At 36.3% G+C, this 26,226-nt stretch overlaps 1 protein-coding gene across 4 annotated transcripts in view; it reads left to right on the top strand.

Annotated features, from left to right (window-relative positions):
- TENM1 (teneurin transmembrane protein 1) overlaps positions 1-26,226 on the top strand; it is an 832,777-nt gene that overhangs the window by 521,446 nt on the left and 285,105 nt on the right. For 3 of the 4 annotated variants that reach the window (XM_030807125.1, XM_030807127.1, XM_030807126.1), the window contains one exon: positions 21,572-21,724. In XM_030807125.1, the coding sequence (XP_030662985.1) occupies positions 21,572-21,724 (153 nt within the window). The remainder of the gene's footprint in view (positions 1-21,571; positions 21,725-26,226) is intronic. The other variant, XM_030807128.1, reaches the window with a different exon arrangement.

Genomic DNA, 26,226 nt, shown 5'->3' with positions numbered 1-26,226 from the left:
AGGTAATAAGCATAGTACCTGATAGGTAGTTTTTCGATCCTCATCTTCCTCCGCTCTCCACCCTCAAGTAGGTCCCGGTGTCTCTTTCTCCCTTCTTTGTGAACATATGTACTCAATGTTTAGCTCCTACTTATAAGGGAGAATATTTAGTCAAGATAGATCCCATGGCTATGTATTGAACTTAACACCCTGATATTAGAGAATACACCTTCTTCTCAAGGTTTCTTAAAACATTCACAAAATTTGAGCAAATATTAGGTAACAACTCAGTGAGTTTCATAAGTTAGAAACAATACAAACATCATTACCAGATCATGGTGAAATGAAAGTACAAATTAATAAGAATATTTAAATACCAGAAAAGCCCTTCTATCTGTAATTTTTTTTAATTTTAATTCTTGTGTATAAGGGGAAATAAAACATAAAATTTTAAAATATCTAAGAAAAAATTATAATGAACACACATGTTAAAATACTATTAAACCTTGTATAAGGTGAAAATTCACATCAATAAAATGAAAGAAAACAAATCTGAAAAATCAATAAAATAAAAAGAAAACACAGGAAAGGAAATAAGAAAGATATAGCAGAAATTAATGGAGTAGGAAACAAAAATAATAGAAAGATAAATAAAATAGTGTTAAAAATTAACAAGTAGGCAGACCACAAATAATCTGAAACCAAGAGAAAAGGGGAAATATATACAAAGTAAGAAACGAGGAGAAATAACTATTGAAACAGGAAAGTTTTAAAAAACTGTAAGTGGCAACTTTTCATGAATCTTTTTGATAATGATTGAGCCATTTTGTACACCCACCAGCAATGTATGAATGTATTTATGTCTCCACGGACATTGCCATCAAACTGTGCTGCAAGCTTCTGAATCGTCAGTTTGACAGGTTAGAAATGACATCTTAGTGTAGTTTTCTTTTGTTTTTCTCTTAAGAAAAAGTAAGGTTGACTATTCATATTTTTAAGGATCTTTTTTGTTACCTGTGTGCTCATATCTCTTGCCTTTTTTTCCATTTTCTTTTTCTCTTCTTTGTCTCAAATTTTAAGAGTTTAAGAAGACTCATTATTTTGAATACATAACTCTAACTGTATACCCTCAGGGGAATATATTCTAAGGACAAAAACACAAAATTTGAACTTAGTAGGCTCATTTCTAGTAATGGTTTTGCTATAATAATTCCAATACTGCTTTGTGCATCTTAAAGGATAAGCAAACAGGTAAATATATTGATGTTACTGGGAACAAGGTTCATTGTGTGAAAAAGGAAATAAAAATATGGAATGAGAAAGAAGAACTCTGAAGTGTTGGATTAGAATTGGGGGGAGATATATATATATATATGAGCTTGTGCTTTTCAAACTGTGCATATATGTACATCTTAGTCTGTTTGTGTCGCTATAAAGGAATGCCTGAGGCTAGGTAATTTTTTTTTTGTTTGTTTGATCCATCGTATGCACTGATTCTTTTTTTTTTTTTTTTTTTAAGTTTTGTTTTTTTTTTTTTTTAATTATACTTTAGGGTTTTAGGGTACATGTGCACAATGTGCAGGTTTGTTACATATGTATCCATGTGCCATGTTGATTTCCTGCACCCATTAACTCGTCATTTAGCATTAGGTGTATCTCCTAATGCTGTCCCTCCCCCCTCCCCCCAACCCACAACAGTCCCCGGAGTGTGATGTTCCCCTTCCTGTGTCCATGAGTTCTCATTGTTCAATTCCCACCTATGAGAGAGAACATGCGGTGTTTGGTTTTTTGTCCTTGCGATAGTTTACTGAGAATGATGTTTTCCAGTTTCATCCATGTCCCTACAAAGGACACGAACTCATCATTTTTTCTGGCTGCATAGTATTCCATGGTGTATATGTGCCACATTTTCTTAATCCAGTCTATCGTTGTTGGACATTTGGGTTGGTTCCAACTCTTTGCTATTGTGAATAGTGCCGCAATAAACATACGTGTGCATGTGTCTTTATAGCAGCATGATTTATAGTCCTTTGGGTATATACCCAGTAATGGGATGGCTGGGTCAAATGGTATTTCTAGTTCGAGATCCCTGAGGAATCGCCACACTGACTTCCACAATGGTTGAACTAGTTTACAGTCCCACCAACAGTGTAAAAGTGTTCCTATTTCTCCACATCCTCTCCAGCACCTGTTGTTTCCTGATTTTTTAATGATGGCCATTCTAACTGGTGTGAGATGGTATCTCACTGTGGTTTTGATTTGCATTTCTCTGATGGCCAGTGATGATGAGCATTTCTTCATGTGTTTTCTGGCTGCGTAAATGTCTTTTGAGAAGTGTTTGTTCATGTCCTCTGCCCACTTTTTGATGGGGTTGTTTGTTTTTTTCTTGTAAATTTGTTTGAGTTCATTATAGATTCTGGATATTAGCCCTTTGTCAGATGAGTAGGTTGCAAAAATTTTCTCCCATTCTGTAGGTTGCCTGTTCATTCTGATGATAGTTTCTTTTGCTGTGCAGAAGCTCTTTAGTTTAATGAGATCCCATTTGTTGATTTTGGCTTTTGTTGCCATTGCTTTTGGTGTTTTAGACATGAAGTCCTTGCCCACGCCTATGAGGCTAGGTAATTTATAAAGAAAAGAGGTTTATTTGGCTCATGGTTCTGCAGGCTTTACAAGAAGCATAGCACAGGATCTGCATCTGGTGAGGGCCTCAAAGCCCTTCCATTCATCATGGAAGGAGAAGGGGAGCCAGTGTGTGCAGAGATCACAAGGCAAGAGAAAGGAGAGGGAGGTGCCAGGCTCTTTTTAACAACCAGCACTTGCAAGAACTAATAGAACAAGAAGAGAACTCACTTATTACTGCCAGGATAGCGTGAAACCATTTATGAGGAATCCACTCACATGACTCAAACACTTTCCATTAGGCCCCACCTTCAACATTTGGAATCCAATTTCAACCTGAGATTTGGAGGGTCAAACATCCAAACTATAGCAATCCAGATATATGTGTGTATACACACACAAACACACACACACACACACACACACAAACAAAGCAGGTTATAAAATCTAAAAATTGTGTTATTTGTTTGTATATTCCTAGTCCGTCCTCTGAAAGGACTTAAAAGCAATAACACCTCAGTAGTAATTAATACACCTTATACCCAAACTTTGATTTCTAAATACATTTCCTACCAAAATCTCCTTGAAGGATTGGCTGTTTCTAGGTCTGTGGCAGGGAAAGTAAGTATAAGGTAAGCCTGGGATATCTTGTGCTCAAGAAAGCAAGGAAGTGTTCAGGCATGTGAAAATGACACAGGAGCCAACTTGAAGGGATTCCCCTTGGCCAAATTTGAGTGTCAGGAAGAAGAATGGTGGTAATTGATTATACACTGAACAACAACAAAAAGAATTTAATATTTGTAATATGGAAAAATTAATCATTTAATTTCTAGAAATAGGCATGTGTTCTACTTTAACTCATGTAGGTTCCTTTATGCATAATCATAGTCTCATCCAAATTAGGTATTACAATAGTACTGCCTTATCCACAGTTTTGCTTCCTACAATTTCAGTTACCCATGGTCAACTATGGTCTGAAAATATTACATACAATAAGATATTTTGAGAGAGACACCACATTCACATAGCTTTTATCATGGTATGTTGTTTTACTTGTTCTATTTTGTCATTATTGTTCATCTTTTTAATTTATAAATTAAATGTTATCCTAGGCATGTACACGTAGGAAAAAAAAACATGGTATATGTAGAGCTTGGTACAATCCGTGGTTTCATCCATCCATTAGGGGTCTTGGGACATATTCCTCACTGATAAGGAGGGCTTACTGTATTATTTCTACTTTACATATAGGAAAACTGAGACTCAGCTTAGGAGCTTGCACAACATCACATAGCTAATAAATAGAAGAGCCATTACTCTTCAAATTTGTCTGACACAAAAAGAGCCTGTGCCCTCACTTATTACACTAAACAGCCTCTAAAATGGAGCTCATATTATATACCTCTTTATTGCTTGCTTTGTAAACATTTTTCTCTATCATGAAATATTTTCTGTAACATTTTTAATGGCAACACGATCTTCTATTGTCTATAGTCATTTGTCTAACTGATCCCATTTGTTGGACATTTGAGTAATTTTCAAAATCTTGTTATTATATACAATACACTGAATATCAATGTTTTAAATCTATTCAGACCTTTTTCTTTTTATTATTATTATTATTATACTTTAAGTTTTAGGGTACATGTGCACAACCTGCAGGTTTGTTACATATGTATACATGTGCCATGTTGCTGTGCTGCACCCATTAACTCGTCAGACCTTTTTCTTACCATAAATTTCTAAACATTAAATGGCTTGATAAAAATATTTTTTAAAAGAATCCAACGCTTTGGATATATATTGCCAATTTGTCCAAACATTTTTGCAACACTTTACACTACCAGCAGTATGTGAGGGTGTTCATTCCTCTGAACTCCGGAAAACTTTTGACATCATCATTTATAAAAAAGAAAAGAAGCCATTTTGATAGGCAAAAGGGTATTTCAATGTCTTAGTTTGCATTTTCCTTCCGTATTTATTGAGGTATAATGAGGTATATTGAGGTATAAATGACAAAAATTGTGTATATTTAAGGTATGCAATGTGATGTTTTCATACAGTATACACTATGAAACGATTACTGCAATCAAATTAATTCATATGTCCAACACCCTCATAGTTGCCTTTTATTGTTCGGTGATGAGAGCATTTAAGATCCACTCTCTTAGAAATGTTCAAGTAGGATCCTTGCTTCCAAAATGCCAAAGGAAAGAAGGAACAATGGTCATGCCAAAAAGGCCTGCAGCCACATGCAGCCTGTTCGCTGCAAGAACTGTGCTCAATGCATGCCCAGGAATAAGGCTATTAAGAAGTTTGTCATTAAAAACATAGCAGAGGCCACAGCAGTGAGGGACATTTCTGAAGTGAGCTCTCAATGCTCACAGTGTTTCCCAAGCTATATGTGAAGCTATATTGCTGTGCGAATTGTGCCATTCACAGCAAGGTAGTCAGGAATTGATCTCGTGAAGCCCGCAAGGACTAAACACCCCTACCCCTATTTAGACCTGTGGGTTCTGCCCCATGGCCCCAACCAAGGCCCCTGTAAGGAGCTGAGTCCTTACAGACTGAAGGAAAACTACTCTCTGGAGAAAAATAAAATGGAAGTTGTCCTTTTTAAAAAAAAAAAAAAGAAGAAGAAAACTCCTGTAATCCTAGCTACTTGGGAGGCTAAGGCAGAAGAATCGCTTGAACCTGGGAGGTGGAGGTTGCAGTGAGCTGATATCCCACCACTGCATGTCAGCCTGGACAAAAGAAGGAAAAGAGAAGAGAAGGGGAAGGGGAAGGGAGAAAAGAAAGAGAAGAGAGGGGAGGAGAGGAAACTTGAAGTATACATTATTATTAACTATAGCCAGCGTGCTATACATTAGATTTCCAGAATTTACTAATCCTGTGTAACTGAAACTTTGGACCCTTTGAGCATCAGCTCCCTACTTTCCCTACCCCCAGTCCTTGACAGCCACCACGCTACTCTCTGCTTCTATGAGTCTGACATTTTTAGATTCCACATGTGCGCTAGATCACGTAGTATTTGTCTTTCTGTGTCTTGCTTTGTCTTCTTTTGATAAGTGTTTGTTCATGTCCTTTGCCCACTTTTTGATGGGGTTGTTTATTTTCTTTAAATTTGTTTAAGTTCCTTGTAAATTCTGGATATTAGACCTTTGTCAGATGGGTAGATTGAAAAAATTTTGTCCCATTCTGTAAGTTGCCTGTTCACTCTGATGATGGTTTCTTGTGCTGTGCAGAAGATCTATAGTTTAATTAGATCCCATTTGTCAATTTTAGCTTTTGTTGCAATTGCTTTTGGCGATTTCATCATAAAATCTTTGTCCATGCCTATGTCCTGAATGGTATTGCCTAAGTTTTCTTTTAGGGTTTTTATGGTTTGGAGTTTTACTTTCAAGTCTTCAGTCCATCTTGAGTTAAAGTTTTAAAGCATAAGGAAGGGGTCCAGTTTCAGTTTTCTGCATATGGCTAGCCAGTTTTCCCAGCACTATTCATTAAATAGGGAATCCTTTCTCCATTGCTTGTTTTTGTGAGATTTGTCGAAGATCAGTTGGTTGTAGATGTGTGGTCTTATTTCTGAGATCTCCATTCTGTTCCATTGGTCTATATGTCTGTTTTGATACCATGCTGGTTTCTTGTAGTATAGTTTGAAGTCAGGTAGCATGATGCCTCCAGCGTTGTTCTTTTTGCTTAGGATTGTCGTGGCTATATGGGCTCTTTTTTGGTTTCATATGGAATGCTTGTGATTTTTGCACATTGATTTTGTATCCTGAGACTTTGCCGAAGTTGCTTATCAGCTTAAGGAGTTTGGGGGCTGAGACGATGAGGTTTTCTAAATATAGGATCATGTTGTCCACAAACAGAGACAATTTGACTTCCTCTCTTCCTATTTAAATATCCTTTATTTCTTTCTCTTGCCTGCTTGCCCTGCCAGAACTTCCAATACTATGTTGAATAGGAGTGGTGAGAGAGGGCATCCTTGTCTTGTGTCGGTTTTCAAAGGGAATGCTTCCAGCTTTTGCCTATTTAGTATGTTATTGGCTGGCTGTGGATTTGTCATAAATAGCTTTTACTATTTTGAGGTATATTCCATCAATACCTAGTTTATTGAGAGTTTTTAACATGAAGGGATGTTGAATTTTATTGAAGGCCTTTTCTGGATCTATTGAGATAATCACATGGTTTTTGTCATTGGTTCTGTTTATGTGATGGATTACATTTATTGATTTGCATATATTGAACCAGCCTTGCATCACAGGGATGAAACTGACTTGATCATGGTGGATAAGCTTTTTGATGTGCTGCTGGATTTGTTTTGCCAATATTTTATTGAGGATTTTTGCATCAATGTTCATCAGGGATAAGCAATATATTGTTTTAAAATATGTAAATATTGTCAAATGGCTGAATCAAGCTCTGAATTTTATACTTTTGTATGTGTTCATATTTATTTTAGTTGTTAGTTAGCATCCTTTATTTTCAGGTTGCAAAACACCCTTTAGCATTTCTTGAATAGCAGATCTAATGGTGATGAATTCCCTTAGCTTTTCTTTGTCTGGAAAGGCCTTTATTTCTCCTGAATTTCTGAAGAACAGCTTCGCCAGTTAAAATATTCTCAGTTGGTAGAGTTTTCTTTTTTAATACTTTGGATATATCACCCCACTATCTCCTAGCCTGCAGAGTTTCTGCCGAGAAATCCACTTATATTCCTTTGAAGGTTCCCTGTATATGATAGGCCACTTTTCTCTTGCTGTTTTCAAAATTCTCTTTTGTTGTTGACTTGTGTGAATTTCATTATAGTATCTCAGTATATATCTCTTTATGTTCAATCTATTTCTATTTTGGGTTCTTTGGGCTTCATGCATCTGGATTTTCATTTCCTTCTTCAGATTTGGGAAGTTTTCAGTCATTAGTTCTTTAAATAATCTTTCCACACATTTCTCATTATTTGCTCTTTTGGGACTCCCATAATGTGTATACAGGTTTGCTTGAGGCCAGGCTCAGTGGCTCACGCCTGTAATTCCAGCAATTTGGGAGGCCGAGGCAGGCAGATCACCTGAGGTTGGGAGTTCGAGACTAGCCTGACCAACATGGAGCAACTCTGTCTCTACTAAAAATACAAAATTAGCCGAGCATGGTGGCACATCCCTGTAATCCCAGCTACTCAGGAGGCTGAGGCAGGAGAATTGCTTGAACCCAGGAGGCAGAGGTTGCGGTGAGCCGAGATCATGCCATTGCACTCCAGCCTGAGCAACAAGAGCAAAACTCCATCTCAAAAAAAAAAAGAAAAACAGATTTGCTTGAAGAGGCCATAAGCTTTCTTCACTCTTTTTCATTTGTCCTTCCTTTTTTTCCTCCTACTGAGTAATTTCAGATGACCTACCTTTGAGCTCATTGATTCTTTCTTTTGCTTCACTGACTATTGTTGAAGCTGTTGATGGAATTTTTCAGTTCAGTCATTGTGTTTTTCAGCTCTGGATTTTTTTTTATGGCTTCTATTTCTTTGTTGAGCTTCTCATATTTCTTATGTGCTGTTTTCTGATTTTATTCACTTGTCTATCTGTGTTCTCTTGTAGCTCACCGAACTTGTAGTTCACTGAGCTTAAGTTAATTATTTTGAATTATTTTTCAGGCATTTTATAGCTATCCATTTTTTTAAGGTTGGTTACAGGCGCTTTGTTTGTTGTTGTTGTTGTTGTTGTTGTTTGTTTTTTGCTTTCCTTTTGGTGATGTCATGTTTCCCTGATTATTCATGATCCTTGTGGCATTGGCACCTTCTCCAATCATTAAAGACTGGCTTCACCAGGAAAAGCTCTTCACCTGTCAGCTTGTCTAGGGATTCTGTGTGGGCCAGCAGGGAAGGTCTCTGGGTTGGCTTTGCTGAAATCCTTGGGCTGGTAAGCCTGGTGCATGGGTCAGTAATGGCACCTCAGTTCCTGGGTAAGTAATGATGGTTGAGCCTGGAGCTTGGGTTCACCAGTGCCAGACTGGTACCTGGGGCCATGGAAGATGGCCTGGCCCTACGGTAGGCCTAAACCCTTGGGCCATGAAGAATGAATGCATCTTAGGGCTATAAGGGCCATCCTTGTGCTATAATGAGTTTGGATCTTGGGTTGGCAGTGGCTTTACTAAAGGTCAGATCCATGGGAACCAGCCTGATACTGGGGTGGGAGCCTGAGTCCATTGGAGCTAGCCTAAAGCCTGGAGCCACAGGGACCAGCCATGTTTAGTGGTTGGCCTGGAGTTTGGGTCTATGTGGACCAGCCTGGAGTCTCAGGCCTTGAGGCCTTGCCTATCACTAGGGTAGGCCTGTAAGCTTGGTCATTGGGTGCCAGCCTAGCACCAGGGTTCCCTGGGGTGGGCATGGTGCTGGGTTCTACAGCGAAGTTAGGTGTTCACTTCACTCTCTTCTGCCACGTGGAAGGTATTTCTCTCCACACTGTGCTGTGTAAGCCTGGGAGAGTAGTATTGCAGGTAATGCTAAACTATTCTTCTTACCCTCTTCAATGCATCTTTTTTTATGTCTGTGCTCCACCAGATACTGTAATCTCTCACCTGAATTCCTTAGCACTTGTGAAGGAATTTTTTAGCCTGAATGATTGTTCAAATTGATGTTTCCATGAGGGAGCAAGCACTGGAAATGCCTATTCTGCCATATTGTTGACATCACTCCTCTAATTTGCATTTTAAAATTACCGCTATGGTTGAATATTTTAAATTGTCTCTGTTAATTTGCATTTCTTTTTTGTGAATTGCCTATTGATGTCTTTTGTCCATGTTTCTATTGAAAGGTGCATTTCAATAGAAATTGATATTTATTGATTTATAAGAAATTTTATATATTAAAGATTTTAACATAAACTGCATATTTTAACATTGTTTAAAATCCAAAATTACAGTTTCAAACCATACAAAAATAATGAAACTAAAATACTGCCATATTATTTTCCCACATCTATTGATATCATGGTAAACAGTAAGAAAAAATTTTGACTCCTTTTCAGGGGTGTTATGAAATTGAGTTAACTTCCCACTGCCTACCTTTTCTTTAAAGAGAAACTTGCATCTTTTTCAAAAATAGTGAGCAAAGCTTAGGAAAACAAAGTGATCCGTTTTAACAAAAATGCTAAGAAGATTGAAGTAAACAAGAGAAAGGATTGCAGAACCAGTAGAAAATATATACAGTGTATTTTACTTCAGCTACATGTGACCCAGTAATTCAATAAAATTTAAGTGTCATTATAAAAAGATTTTGCAGATGTACATGTATTTTGAATTGGAGGGTTTTTACAGAGTTCTCATTTCTCTCTTATGTACTTACCTGTGATTGATGGAAAAAATAGCTTGAATAATCAGGCTATGACAAATAGTGGAATTTTTCCCTATGAAAAAGTAACTGGTTGGAATAAAATCTTAACCTATAACATTGGCCTCATTAGTCCAATATTCCAGTCAAATTACTTCAGTACTAAATGTCATTGAAAAGAAGAAATGGATTACATATTCTCTTGGCCTTAACTAAGACTGAATCAGTGTGGTTGGGTGAAACAAGACTGAGGTAGAAAAATAGGGTCCTAGTGTCAGCTCTCTGTGTCCTAGGTGCAAAGAATTTCCTTTCTCTAGGTGTTATTTTCCTCTTCTGTAAAATGAGGAGATTGAGGCAAATGGTTTGTGTGTGGTGTGTTCTTTCCAAAATATCCTTTTAATTGTAGAACACTTTTAGACTTACATAAAAGTTGCAAAGATAGTACAGAGAATTACCATATACTCCTCATTTAGTTTCTATTTTTTTTAGATAGTACAAAAGGCTGTCATAGTTTCTTCTATTGTCAACGTCCTGTATCACCATGGTACATTTGTCAGAACTAGGAAATGAACATCAATAATTACTGTTAACTGCATTTGGCACTTCATTTGGATGTCACCAGTTATTCTTTTCAAGGATCCAATTCAAAATAGGATATTAACATCATGTCATGTTTTCCTATCTTCCCATGGTCTATAACAGTTTTCTGACCTAGATGACATTGACAATTTTGAGTAGCAATGGCCAGGTTGTTTTTTTAATGTCCTTCAATTTGGATTTTGCTGATGTCGTGCTTATGTTTAAACTGGCGGTATGCTTTTGGAGAGGAAGACCACAGAGGTGCCATTATCATTGCATCATATCAGGTGTCTGTGCCATAATGTACATGCTATCATTGATGATAACCCAGCTGAGGTAGTGTTTTCCAGGCTTCTTCACTTTAAATGTACTGGCCCCCTCCTTTCTAAACTATACTGGATTACTCTGTGGTCTTTTTGAGCTCTAACATAGCATGATTTTATTGTTGCAGACAGATTCCCCTACTTGTGCAGATCAATTTGATAGAGTAGAATCAGTCACCCAGGATTGCATACTTGTGCTGGGTAACTCAGCTGAAAGTTTTCTTGGGACCCATTTCATACTATATAGCTACGTGAGAATTATCAGTTATTATTCGTAAAATGAGACTCTAACTGCTTTATGCTAACCTTTATAAAAAGTGTACTCTACTAAGAAATGATGATACCTTTTAAAATCTTAGGGATGCTCTAATTTCTGGAATCCTTTTACCAAGAAAACCCAAAACCTACAACTTCCAGATCCCCAGTGCCCTGATGATAGAGGAAAGGAAATTCAAGAAATTTGCAGCTTTGGGGGATGTTGATGGGGATGGGAACATAAAAGTATGTCTGTTGTATATTAAGTCAAGGATTTGGAATCAGGAAATTAGGTGAGGTTTTTGTTTTAACTCTACAGCTGTGTGAAGATGGCAGCTGAAGTTCTCTCAAAGACCGGAGTCCCTCTATATTACTCTCTTCAGAGAATCACAACTACGCAATCATCTCCTGGGGCAGGAAAGTAGAGAATTCAATGAGTCAATGACTTTCTGCCTTTCTCCACTTCCAGGATGGTTTTGTAAAGGGATCAATTAACCAGGCTTAATAATGATTGCTAACCTTTATTGGGCATTTAGTATGTGCCAGGCATTTTTTTCTAGGTACTTTACATATGCTGACTCATTTAGTGTTCACAACAACCTTATGGAGATGTTGTTATTGCGTACATTTTATGGTGAAGATACTGAGAGGCAGAGAATAACTTACCCAAGATTATTACACACACTAGTTAGCAGCAGAGTTGAGATTTGAACCAAGAAACCTTGGCTCCAGAGTCCCTGCTCTTTATTATAGCATATGACAACTGCCTCCCTTTCCACAGAGTGAAATCCCCAACAGGGCCAGTTCTTTTTGCAACCAAACAGTAAGTGTTGTATCCTCAGCAACTAGACAATGTCTAATACATAGGAGCCAGCCAACAAATAATTACTGCATGAAAGGAGAAGATTTGAGGATCCAGATCATGAATCAACCTCATTTTAATAATACATTGGTGACTCTTTCAGAAGAACACTGTCATGGTGTCACTTCAGAAAACCCAGAACAAACTGGGTCCTTATAATCACCACTTCACTCTCTCTACCTCCTCATCTGTTCACATCTTATAAGACAGATAAGAAGGTTTCATAGTTTTTCACCACTCATCGTTTTCCATCTTCTCTATCATATCCTGTCTCCTAGCCTTTTATAAGCCCTGCTCCTTAATGTTAACTGTGAATAATAATTAATGACAGAGTTTTAAAAATTCCAATATCTAAAAGTTTGCAGAAGGACACATACCACGTATTTATGGCTATGATTACATGATGCTAACTCAGAAAAGTGAGTTTCAAAGTATCAGCTACCAGAGGTTGCGGATATAAATCAATGAATACATTTCCATTTTAAAAATTTAAATAATATACAAGTCAGATGGGTAAGAGGAAGAGATAGCTGTGTATGTCTATTTCTTACTCTCTATAGTCACAAGTTTTATTTGGGTCTTTTTAAAAGAACCTGGTTACTATCGCCAGTAAGTACTCAAACCAGGAAAGAGAGTAGGAGAATATTTAGGAATCTAAGAAACTCCCATCATCAATAATGAAGAAGTGATTGGCAGTGATTTGGACCGTAGAGAAAGGGAGAATTAGTCAAGCAGAAAATGAAGTAAAATAGAAAGAAAATAAAATTTTAAAGAAGAATTAAAAGTACTGATTCCTGTCTAAATTTATATTTTTGCTACATTATTCATTAAACTGTTTTTTAAATTTATCCCATCATTATGCTGCTTATTCTTCCTGACTCCACAAAGCAAATAATAATACAAAAATAAATAAGATTTGAGTTGTGGAGAGCACTTATTGGTGCTGTGACTTGAGATGAAACCACTAAATAATTGTGCCTGTCTGATAAGGAATACACAGATGGGCCCATTGTGCAACTGCAAATGGAGATCATATATTAAACTTGTGATAAGGTACCTAACTAGACATGTTATTTATAAATATTGCTGTAGTCTTGGAATGGAAACTATAAAATACGTAGTAAATGAAAGTTTTAAGATAATATAATACAGAACTGGGATATTAAAATGATTTATTACTCTGATAGGATCTTTTCCATCGTGAGTATTGGACAAAACTAGCACCATACTAAGGCAAAAAAAAAAAAAAAAGCATGCTACAATAGAGAATAATTCATTTCATTTAGGAGAGGAAAAGTAGGGATTCAAACACGTGGAGCAACAAAAAAGGTGTCCTCATTGCTGTGTTATACTATCTCAATCTTTTCTTAATTGGCATTTAATTTTAATGTTTCATCGTGGCAGACTTGCAAAATGTGTTTTGTAAAACAGTTCAAGTTAAAATGCTTTTCTTTTTTTTCTTTTAATTAGTGAAGTTCTTTCTTTCAAAGGGAATTCTACCTATATACAACACAACAGCTTTTTGGGTTTTCAAAAATGTTTGAAAGAGACCTCAAAACCATATTGACTACATTTAAATAGCTTTGAAAAGAAACATTTAAGTGTGTTTTATTTATGTTCATGATGTAGTACAAGCACAAATAATATTTTTAGTATAAAATGTATATGTATAGCCCTAGGAAAAAAAGAGAAAAGTTGAATGAAACTGCTGAGGCAATAGTAGATACCATAAATAAACATGCATTACTTCTTTAATTTAGTTCTTGAAAAATGCTTCTGTGAAAACTAATAGTTTTCAATCCTGCATGTAATATGGTTATTATCAGGATAAAACTCAGATCTGAAGGTAATTTATCAAAGGGCTATAGTTCACTCATATGCCAATTTGATGTTTAATGTAATAAAAATGGGATTTATTTTAAGATGGGAAGATAACCTGGTTTCTGTAATGTTGGCAGTCACTGCATTTAATTCAAGTAGCATTTATTTTTGCAGTGATATTCCTTATTGCAGAAGCATCTAGTCTCACATCATGGCCACTGAAGTATTGGTCTGGTGAAATTGCTTCCCACGGGAGTTAGTTGAAAGCCTGAAGTCATCAGGGGTCACCATCTGGGTAATGTACTTCGTATATATTTCAGGAAGGGAACTGTCCAACATACAAGCAGATCTGTAGTTTTGACAAGCCTTGGAAGTAAAGTACAAAAGCTGTAGCATTCCCTAGCCTGAAGGAACATGAAGGGAACTAGTAGGGGGAGAATGCTGACAAAAAGGGAAAACAAAGTATCTTGGAAAATATTGTATGCTTTTGTCTTGGCATGCTGTGAAGCAGGACATGATCCATAATGGTCAGGACTTTATTTGTAAGATGGATTTCAAACTTTCTAAATAGGTTTATTTAGTGGATTTAGAAAATACCCCAAAATTCTTGTGACAAATAAATGTTAACACCCCTAGCTGAATATCTTTGCATTTTAAGGTGCAAGATGGAATTCCTTGAAAGCAAAGTTACACTTGCCTTAAAAGTCTTATAATTTTAAGGTTAACTTGTATATTTATTATCAAAGCCCTATTTATTGTTAGGTGTATTCAAAAATTACCTGTAAGAGAGTGGACACAAAACCCCAAAAGATATATAATAACGTGAAAAGGGGTCCTGTCTCCTGACAGTAGCACTATAAAGATATTTCAATAAATTTAAATACCTAAAAGGAATTCTTCCCAACACCCAAATTTTCCTTATTCAGATATTTTGAAGATAATTTTTTAGGCCACTAGATTTAAAACTATATTATTTGGATCTTTTGGACAGCCAATCCCTTTCAATCAAAATCTGTTTTATCTGTTTTATGTGTCTGGGAACTGTTCATATTTAATTGCTGAATGGTTCTGCTGCTTTGAAATGTTTTGAAAAGTCCAATTTTAGACAGAAAACAGCAATAAAAGAGATAGAATAAAACAATGAAACCATTCAGCTTAACAAAGGTTTGTTGAGCATCTGGTATTTTAAAATTATATAATAATACATGAATACATTATCATTGTAAAAGATTCTAACAATACTATGAAAATGTCAAAGTATCCTTTTGGTTTTCACAGCTCCCTACTCTAAACATCAATAGTTTGGTATTCATTTTTCAGGTCTCTTTCTACGCATTTAAAAATATATATATATATATATAAATACATATTTTCTACTTAAACCAGATCATAGAATATGCATTGTTCTACAATATTTTTCATAAAATCTTAGAGCTTGTTTCATTTCAGTACATACAGATCATCCAGTGATGTGTCGATAAATGTTTAACAACAAGCTCTCTGGCCCAAAAAGCCTTGATCTGCCACAGTTGCTAATTGCCAGGATGTAAATACACCTGCCATGGTCAATTTCAACTGCCAATGTAAAGTCATTGGAGGTGGAATTGGGAAGAGATGTGCACAGTTGGCTTTTGTAAACCAGTATAAGCCAGCTCCAGCATATCACTTGATCAGTCCTTTTTCTCTCTCTTTTTGGCTTTTTATTTTGAAATAATTTTAGACTTACAGAAAAGTTACAAATATAGCACAGAATCACTGTATTCCTGTCACTGAGCTTCTCCCAATATTAGCATCTTGCACATAGTACAATTACTAAAGCTAAGACATTAACATTGGTATGAGGCTATTAACTAAACTTTGAGTTTAATTCAGAGTTCTCCAGTTTTTCCACAGTCTTTTCTGTTACAGGATTCTTTCTAGATCCCCATATTGTATTTAGTCATCATGTCTCCTTAGTTTCCTTCAATCTGATAATTTCTCAGTATCAGTCCTTTTAATTCTTAAAAAGGATTTCATAGTACGGGTGTACCACTCTTCCATAGATGGGTATATTGGTTGTTCTAATTTTTAACTACATTAATAAAGTCAATATATTAACAATGCAATAGTGAATTTCCTTGCACCTGCCCCTTTATGCCCCACATGTGATTATTTCTTTAGTGCAGACTCCCAGAAGTAGAATTCCTTGGTCAAGGAATATTCTCAATTTAAATAGTGATAGATATCAACATTGTCTTCCAAAGCCACTTTACCACTTTACACTCCTATCAGCAATGAAGAGTACTTCCTGACTACCAATCACAGAGTTAGGTACCAGGAACAGAAAAATGCAGAAGGCATTGTTCCTGTCTTTGGAGTGCTTAATAATGATGAGACAGACATGTAAACAGATATCTTTAATATAGGATGGTAGATTCCATGATAGGGTACTAAAAGAAAAACATCGTATCTCTTTGTGAAATGTTGTAGGTAGTCCAAGATCATCACTGCTCAACAGAAATACATTGTGAACCATATATGTAATTTAAAGTTTTATGGTAGCCATATTAAAAAAAGTAAGAAGAAACAGGTGAAATTAATTTAAATAAATATTTTATTTAACCTGATATAGCCAGAATATTATCATTTCAATGTGTAAATAATATAAAAATATTAATGTGATCTTTTATATTTTTTCTTTTATACCAAGTCTTCAACTCTGACTAGCCACATTTCAAGTGTGCAACAGACACATGTGATGAGTGGCTACCATATTGGATAGCATAGGCCTAAGTCATTTAGCATGTATTTCCCACATTTACTTCTGACGCATTCCTGCGGGATTTTTTTTTTTTTTTTGAGTCAATGATTGCCTCTTGAAAGAGAGTGGGATGGGAAAGGATTATTGATTATAAATGTTGCTAGAGACCACCAGTCTTATTTATGAGAAACAAAGTCCAACATTCTAACAGTATGCAGAGAGAAAACTGCAGAGAGACTTGGAGGTTGCTACAGAAATGTGTAAGTTAAGAGCTTCTGTACATGGAGTCAGCCTGCCTTGAGTTCCAAGGTGCTTGATTGAATTTGGAATTGAGGAGAGCCAAGACAATCCATTCATTACCTGAACTTTGTAGTGAATTTATAATTTTAGAGCACAGCTCTTTGCAATTGGATAGAAAAGGAAGGAGAATAATTGTAAAATGTACAGGGCTCAGCACCAGGGAACATTTGCTATAAGAGCGTTAGGGACTGCCATTTTTAATCTTCTGAAACTACACCATTCCTGGAATATTTGAATAGACATAAACGTTCTGTCCAACCATTGAATTTCAGTGAAATGCAAATAATAGGATGGGTACTTCCTCAGAGATCTGGGTAGCTTCCATCTCCATTCATTGAGTGTGTGTGTGTATATATATGTATATATATATATATTTTTTATATATGTCTTAGGGAACAGTAACCTTGACCTTGCTTACAGTCAAGAGTACTTATATTACATCTGCTTTAACCAGCAGTGCTCATTTGGAGGTATATATTCTGGTATGTGAGATTTTAGGTTTATTACTTTCTAATTCTTGTTTGTTGGTGACCAGCTTGCAAAGTTGGCTAGCGTACTGAGGTAACAAGATTATGGGTCCAGTACTTATGTGTATGAGTGTTCCTACCACTCTTTGCCTTTCTGACTGAGCTCACACTGGGCTCCTTAGTATTTCTCACACACTTCATGTAAGACTTCAGGGCTCTCTATAAATTCTGTTTTGTCTGCCTGGAAGGTTCTTCCACTAGATATTCACAGTGGCTTCACTTCATTCTAAACTTGATTCAAATGTTACCTCCTCCAAGAGGCCTTCTCTGACCACCCTTACCTATTTTTACCTTCACAGCACTTATAACTACCCAACGTTATCTTGTTTATTTGTTGTTTTTTGTTTTTTGGTTTGTTCCCATAATGTTATATTCTATCTTATATTTTATATCATGTATTTTTTATTTGCCTGTCTTAGCCCACCACCCTCTCATGTAAGTTCTGGGAGGGAAGAGGTTTTCTTATCTTTTTGCTGTTGTAAACTCAGAACAAAAAACAGTGCCTGGTATAAAGTAGGCACTCAAAAAAGTATTTGTTGAATCAACATGTGAATATGACTTAATATTGCCCTGTTTGTTCATTACTAATTTTACCCTTATTCTAGCCAATTGGCTTATAATGTCTATTCTTGGGTTTGGGGGACTCACCTAAACAGTGTGGCTCTAAACACATAGCATAAATCTGGATGGGAATCCACTAGAAACTAAGGAAGCTGTCTTTATACTGTATCTAAAGCTGACATTCAGCCAGTGTGTACTGGTTAGACTGTATTAGTTGTTTATATCTGATAGCCATTTTGGTTGGCCAGTACCTATGTTTGGAAGAAATAAAAGGCCAGTAGCCTTGCCATGATACCTGTCTGTGGTCTGTAGCAAATAATTAACTTTCATTATATATTCACACAAATATATATTACAAACAGCTTGTTCCCTGGGAAAGATATAGTAAGTTCGAAAAATTACAAAGCTTCACTGCTCTCAAAGAGTGTTCTACTAAATGTGCCCGTACCTCTTTATCTGTCTTGATTGGCTGGAAGCAGTCCATTTCATTTGATGGTGAAAAATTAATCCTTACCTTATATATTTTGAAGTGAATCTCACCACAGGCATTTTCTCGCATTTTCAAGTGCCGCCAGGAAACTGGCTCAACTTAAAGTATATAAAATAGCCCCTTTAGTCTTCTAAATGAGAACTACTATGCCTTTTGTTACATATGGTCCATCTAATTTCACAAAAGTAATTGAACCAAGGGAATGAAACACATTTTCAATATAGCTCCTACTATCCATCATATTCAAATTATTTGGGAGGCAGAGTAAACCAAATTTTCTGTAAAACTGAAAAATACCTCTAATTGGAACAGGTGTGTTAAACCAAACTTAGAGTCCATTGGCAAGGAAATCTCAAGGATGTCACTAATATAGCTTTATTAATGTGCCATACCATACCTTACTCAGAACCACTATCCTTTGAGTTAAAATTATTTCCAATAATTGCAAGAGAAATTCATCAGGCAGCACTGGCCTTAATCCAAAGAAAAGGGTAGAAACCAATTAAATGCTTAAAAGTTTTAAGGACAAATTAGGAAGTAGGTGTTAGAAATCTCTTTAGCTCCAACTAAAAGTGGATGAATGATTTTTAAATAGGCTATCCTTCTCTGTTCTTGGTCACTAACTCAAATACTATACATGAGTGTTACACATACTAATTAGCCCCTTTCAGTTCACCTAGGAACACAAAGAGAAATATGAAATGGCTTATGAGCAGATTCACTCTTCTTTTTTTTTTTTTTTTGGCCTTTTGGTAGGATTTGGTTGATGTTGAAAAATGCAATGAGAAAACAAACAAGAGGTTTCTCCAGCTTTTTGCCCTAGGCACTGTTTTCTCCTAACATTCTCTCCCTTCAGTGACTTCATTCACTCTCACAACTTCAGCTATTGCCTCTGTGCATATATGACTTTTCATTCTTTTTGTAGCTCTAATATCCTCCGAACTTCAAACCTCCTATAGTTAGCATTCACTATGTGGAGGGCCCATCAGTCCCAGAAACCCAACAGCCCCAAAGGCTGAATTCATTGCATTCCTTGTATCTTCTCATCCTGTCTCAAGCCACATATTCAAATAGTCATCAATCAACAAAACACAAATCCAGTACCAACTATTTGTAGCAAGTGCTAGGCTAATAAAGAATTCTCTAACTCTATTAATGGTTCCACCATTGTTTCAGTTAGACTCAAAACCTTAACCATTTTGGATTCCTCCCTCCTTTCCCTCACTTTTTTCTACGCCCTCCCTCAGCACACCTATACACATGCATGAATGTGTATACAAACACACACAGAGACAGAGAGAGAGAGAGGGAGAGAGAGAGAGAGAACCTGTTACCAAATCCTGAAATGCCATTTATGCAATTTCTTCTTAAGAAATCCCCTTCTTTGCATCCCACTGCAAATAACTGAGACACTCCTGTGACACTACTCTAATTGGGGCACTAATTACTTCTTTCCTAGATTATTGCAATGCCGTCCCAATTGATTTATTTGCCAAATCTTTAGGTCGCCAATTCATTCTTCTCCATACTACTACTGGATTTATCTTTCTGCAAAGGATGTTTTTATTATATCAGTTATTTGCCTAAAAACCTTCAGTGCTCCCCACTATTAAATTAATACTCCTAAAAATTCTGATCATATCACTCAACCTCTCAAAAAATAGAAATGCCTCTCCGTTGCCTAATAAGTTGAATCCAAATGTATAAGTGTGGCACTCAGTGTCCTCCACAATATGGCTCTAATCTTCCTTTCTGGCCTTAACTTCCGCTAGCACCAGCACATAGCTAAGCTCCAGTGAACCCCAGCAACTTCTTTTGCCTCAGATACATCATGTACTTTACAAAGTCATATTTTGTTCAGCCCTGTCCCTTCTCCCCACCAATTGTTATTACCTGTCAAAGCCCTACACATCCTTCAAGGTCTATATCTACTCCCACTTCCTTCAAAAATTATTCTTGATCAACCCAACCTATTTTAACCTCCTGTTCCTTTAAACCAAAAGCCTTCTTTTTCACAGATGGCAAACGTTACACATGTTCATTGTAAAAAATATGGAAAACACAGAAATCATAACAAAAAAATAAAAATTCTCTGTAAGCTTCCCATGCTGTTAACATGTTGCTGTATATTCTTCCAAACCTTTTTTTCTCCAGACATGAACATGTGCACACATACACAAACACACACACTTCAGATCACACTGTTTGTAATGTTTAGTAGCCTAATATTTTTCATTTGATACCTTATGAATATTTCTCATGCCATTGCATGGTCTTCTGCAACATGATTTTTAGCAGCCACATAATCTTGTATTATTTACTATCTCATCAGCTATTTGATTAATCCCCTCTTGATGAATATTTAGATTGATTATAACTTTCTAATATTATTTTCAGATGTTACAATAGACAGCATCGTACTTTGGCAACATTCATAGTTAATTCACAGAAATTAAATTGTTAGCTCAAAGGGTAAATCAGATTTTAAGTTCATTTAATAAATGGTGCCACATTGCCCTCCAAAAAAGTCACTGTATTTTTATACTCTCATCAGGAGTGTATGAGAGTGCCCATCTCCCTGCACAGTGACCAACACTGGGTACTTTTTAATCTTCTGATAGCAGTTTAAACCTGTCTTATGTCAATCATTCTGCGTAATATTATTTTATCCTGGTATTACTACCAAATCCCACCCTAATAAGCATCTACATTTTAACACCTGCAGCAACTATCATAGGGCTTTATTCATACTAGGCATTCAGGAAATATTTGCTGAACTGAATTGAATTAAAGCCATAGAGAAGGTCTTCCATGTTCTCATGATAGTCTGTCCACCATTACTCTGTAGTAGTTTCCATATGGAAACTAGTGTTACATGACTAAGGGAAATGGAAAAGGAAAGGGTCACAGCAGTGAGAAGTTAAGTCTAATTGTACTATAGTTGATTCCAATTTCTAATCCTATCATTGGGATAGCTTTAGCCTCAAAATGTTAACAGCAGCTACTTTAACAGCTGTTAACACTTACATGTGTGTCGTAGCGTGTAAGTAGCTACATGTATGATGTATAGGTATAAACTCCCAGTTACTTGGCCTAACTAAAAGAAAACTGTCCGTAACATTTTTAGGTGCAAAGGGATACCTGGCTTGGAGATTTTCTCAGTGAGTCTGGAATAAATTAATGTATGGCTTGTTCTCTTGCAGCAGTACATTTGTTCGGCCTGACTTGGCAGTTGCAACCAGTTGAAGGAGAGCTGTATGCAAATGGAGTTAGCAAAGGGAACAGGGGGACCGAGTCCATGGACACTACTTACTCTCCAATTGGAGGAAAAGTTTCTGATAAATCAGAGAAAAAAGGTACAGTGATCAAAATGATTGATTGATTGTTGATTACTTTTCTTCTAATTTGATCATTAGAACTGTAGCTGGGATGGTTTCACTTCACATTAAATTTCATGATCACTTGAAAGAAGTCCTCTACGTGGACAGAATAAATGCATGTAAATATCTTGTGAAAGCAAATTTTCCTTGTCTCCAGTGCCTTGAGTATAAACCAATTAAAGTTTTCAAATATGTTGGCAATTTTGAAAATAGATAAATATTTACAGAACGGAGGCTTCAATACAATGGAAATTGCATTTCGCATATAACTACCCTGAAGCAACGTGGGATTTCGATTAAGTTCTCTGTGTCCAAGCCCAGCATTTATATATAACATTTTACAAAGGGTATATGGAAATTTCTTCTGTTTGTAATACGAAAAAGCTTTTTCTGCTTAATGTAAAGGTGAATGTTTATGTCAAACTTGGATAACATGATTTTTTTCTAGTTCGGGAACATGAATTCTTCCTAGTTGGGAGAAAGAAAAAAAAACCACTTTGAGTCCTGAACCGTTAAGTTTAACCAACATGAGCTTGAACTACCTGACTTATTTATAATAAATGTCACAGTACCAGCACTCCCAACATCTTATTCACACTGAATGATCTTAGTCTTAATGTACAAGCAGTGAAAATAGCTGGAAATTTATATTTTTATTGAAATAGGGTTCAGTACAGAGGGACTTGCGCCATGTAAAATTCCAGGAAGTCAATTTAAACGGTAGAAATTGAGAATAATATATATAGCCAGCAATATCCTGAGTAATTTTTGGAGACCAAACATAAATAAACGAATGAATGACCAAAACCTTACCTCCAAGAAGCTTACGATTTTATACGGGTGGTAACACAGTCTTATTTTGGTTCATTAGTTGCAACTAAGACATCATTTTTTAATACAGTAGTTATTTGGGTTACTATTCTTCCCTTGTGTTTTTAATTCCTTTCGTGGGGGCGGGGGGCGTTGTTTGTGGGTTTTGTTTCATTTTGTTTTTGTTTGCTTTTGAAAAGGTAACTTTAATCCATGCTTCAGTAAAAATTAATGCTTACGGTTCAGGAAAATATTATGGTTTGCTCTAGTTTTCAATTCATGATGCAGTTTGCTCTATGTTCTCATTTCAAAATACTTGTTTCTAGCCTAGAGTGAACTTTCCCAGCAGTTTCACTGTTACTCCTGAAAGTGGCTGAGGAGAGTAGAGGGGTCAGAGGTGGCAGATAAAAAAGTCTGCCACACTTACTGCTCAGATTTTTCTTCCTTGTCTCCCTTACCTGCTTTTTCTCCCTTACCTTCTCTTCTGCTCTTTTATCCCCTTATATCTGAAAGTACAAGAGCTATCATTTGGTATTATCTGCCTAGGGTTTCTTCCCATTCACACTAAAAATCAGAATTTATCTGTCTGAGGAAAATGAAACATGCAAGACAGCAGGTCATCACATAGTTGTCATTATAGTATATTTGATTTTATATTCTAATTCAGACCTCTTTTGATTCCTTTCCATAAAGTAAGTTGATGATGATAGCTAAAATTAATTTAAAATTACCACGTGTCAAGAATTGTTCCAGACACTTTACATGGATTATATCATGAAGTTCACATTATGATCCCCATTGTCCAAATGAGAAACAGAGGCACAGAGAGGTTAAGTAACTTGCCCAGTGTCACAGAGCTAGTAAGTGGTGGTCTGATTCCAGAGTCCAGTCTCTTAACTTCTACACTGTACTAAAATCCTCATATGGAATATCTGTGAAGACCACAAAAAACTTTTTACACAATGAAAGCAAAGCCCCAGAGTCTATTCATGATAGATTTTAGAGAAATTCTACTCACCTATATTTTTAATGTGTTGTGACAAGTCTCATAAATGAAAAATCCTATAAGTTTCTGCTCAATTATAACAACAAACAGAGCAAACCGACTTCAATTAAATACTTTATTAAGAAAAATCATTATGGGTTGATGCCTCATGTACCAAGTTGCTAGCTTAACCTGACTTTTTCTGGAAGCCTGAACAAAACCTTAACTATAACTGCACATCATGGTTTTGCTATATTAGGTCTTTACTGCATATTACTTACCAAGTAAAAACATAGCTCCTTTTTTTTAATGCCATATGTATACTAATCCAAACCTTGCAGAAGATGTAATACAGTAGAAGGATATTTTCAAATGTTCAGTTGTATCCTTTTATGATTTTCTACATAAGACACATCCCATAAATACAGCCCTAGAAGCTTGTCTTGATACTGTATGCACTAAAATATGAAACTGACAACCAGACCATTCTTTCTAAATTTTTTTCTCTACTCTCCTAGAAGACTGGGCATCATAGCACTGTGGTTAAAAGCCTGGATTCTGGAGTCAGAGACACCTGGCTTTAAATACTAACTGTGCCATCATTATCTCTCCAACCTCAAGTAATTGACACAACCTCGCCCAACCAGTGCCCTCATCTGTAAAATAAGGATGATAATAATAGTACCTGTCTCATATGGTCATAGTAAGGAGTTAATTAAACAATTGATATAAAGCATATAGTACAGTGTCTGACACATTGCTTAATTTAGCAGCAGTTATTATTGGACCAAAAGATTGGAAAATCACCTTGAGGTTTTTGAATTTCATTGACATCCCGTTAGGTGCCATAGAACCTGCTTTCAAACCAGTATGAACTTTGCAGTGAATGATGACCTTCTTGAGATTAAAATGTTTTCTGTCTTTAAAGTTTGGTCTCGACTCACCAATCTAAAACCTATTATTTTTAAACTGTTGTCACTATCATCATCAGATAATGATGAATGGCACTTTCTTTTATTATACTTTAAGTTCTAGGGTACATGTGCACAATGTGCAGGTTTGTTACATATGTATACATGTGCCATGTTGGTGTGCTGCACCCATTAGCTCGTCATTTACGTTAGGTATATCTCCTAATGCTATCCCTCCCCCCTCCCCCCACCCCATGACAGGGCCCAGCATGTGATGTTCCCCTTCCTGTGTCCAAGTGTTCTCATTGTTCAATTCCCACCTATGAGTGAGAACATGTGGTGTTTGGTTTTTTGTCCTTGTAATAGTTTGCTGAGAATGATGGTTTCCCGCTTCATCCATGTCCCTACAAAAGACATGAACTCATCCTTTTTTATGGCTGCATAGTATTCCATGGTGTATATGTGCCACATTTTCTTAATCCAGTCTATCATTGATGGACATTTGGGTTGGTTCCAAGTCTTTGCTATTGTGAATAGTGCCACAGTAAACATACGTGTGCATGTGTCTTTATAGCAGCATGATTTATAGTCCTTTGGGTATATACCCAGTAATGGGATGGCTGGGTCAAATGGTATTTCTAGTTCTAGATCCCTGAGGAATCGCCACACTGACTTCCACAATGGTTGAACTAGTTTACAGTCCCACCAACAGTGTAAAAGTGTTCCTATTTCTCCACATCCTCTCCAGCACCTGTTTCCTGACTTTTTAATGATTGCCATTCTAAAGGGCTAATACCCAGAATCTACAAAGAACTGAAACAAATTTACAAGAAAAAAACAAACAACCCCATCAAAAAGTAGGTGAAGGATATGAACAGACACTTCTCAAAAGAAGACGTTTATGCAGCCAACAGACACATGAAAAAAATGCTCATCATCACTGGCCATCGGAGAAATGCAAATCAAAACCACAGTGAGATACAATCTCACACCAGTTAGAATGGTGATGAATGGCACTTTTTAAAGAAACATCAAATTCTGCTGGAATTGGTTTCCCATTAACAGTTGTTTTATATATATATATATATATATATACACATATATAATATATCTGCTTCTCGTGAGAAAATAGAATTTTCTCACCACTTAGTTATCCAAATGAAAGAAAAAGAGTATTTGATTATAGACATTTAGTAGGCTAAAAAATTTACAAACACTCTAGAGTTTCAATAAGCAGATAAAAGTCACAACCACATGCTGTAATCTACCAGAAAAATCTTAGTTGTATTAAATATTTATAAAATTGAAAGTATTGTACCAAAATAGTCCCTCACTACATTAGAGGCTTACAAACTAGTCATAACTTTTTTTTTTTTTTTGAGATGGAGTCTTGCTCTGTCACCCAGGTTGGAGTACAGCGGTGCAATCTCAGCTCACTGCAACCTCCGCCTCCCAGGTTCAAGTGATTCTCCTGCCTCAGCCTCCTGAGTAGCTGGGACTACGGGTGCCCACCACCACACCCAGCTAATTTTTGTATTTTTAGTAGAGATGGGGTTTCACCATGTTGGCCAGGCTAGTCTCAAACTCCTGACCTCAAGTGATCCACCTGCCTCGGCCTCCCAAAGTGTGGAATTACAGACGTGAGCCACTGCGCCCGGCCTATAACTATTCAACCAGTAAACATTATGTAACAACTGCTTTAAACAGAGCAGAGGATATGAACAAATAAAAGACTTATTCCTAGACCTGAGTTATGTAATGTCTATAAATAA

The sequence above is a fragment of the Nomascus leucogenys genome, chromosome X (assembly GCF_006542625.1).
Source record: "Nomascus leucogenys isolate Asia chromosome X, Asia_NLE_v1, whole genome shotgun sequence".
NCBI lineage: Eukaryota > Metazoa > Chordata > Mammalia > Primates > Hylobatidae > Nomascus > Nomascus leucogenys.
The sequence above is the reverse complement of the archived record's forward strand: the minus strand, read 5'-3'. Positions and strand labels throughout refer to the sequence as shown.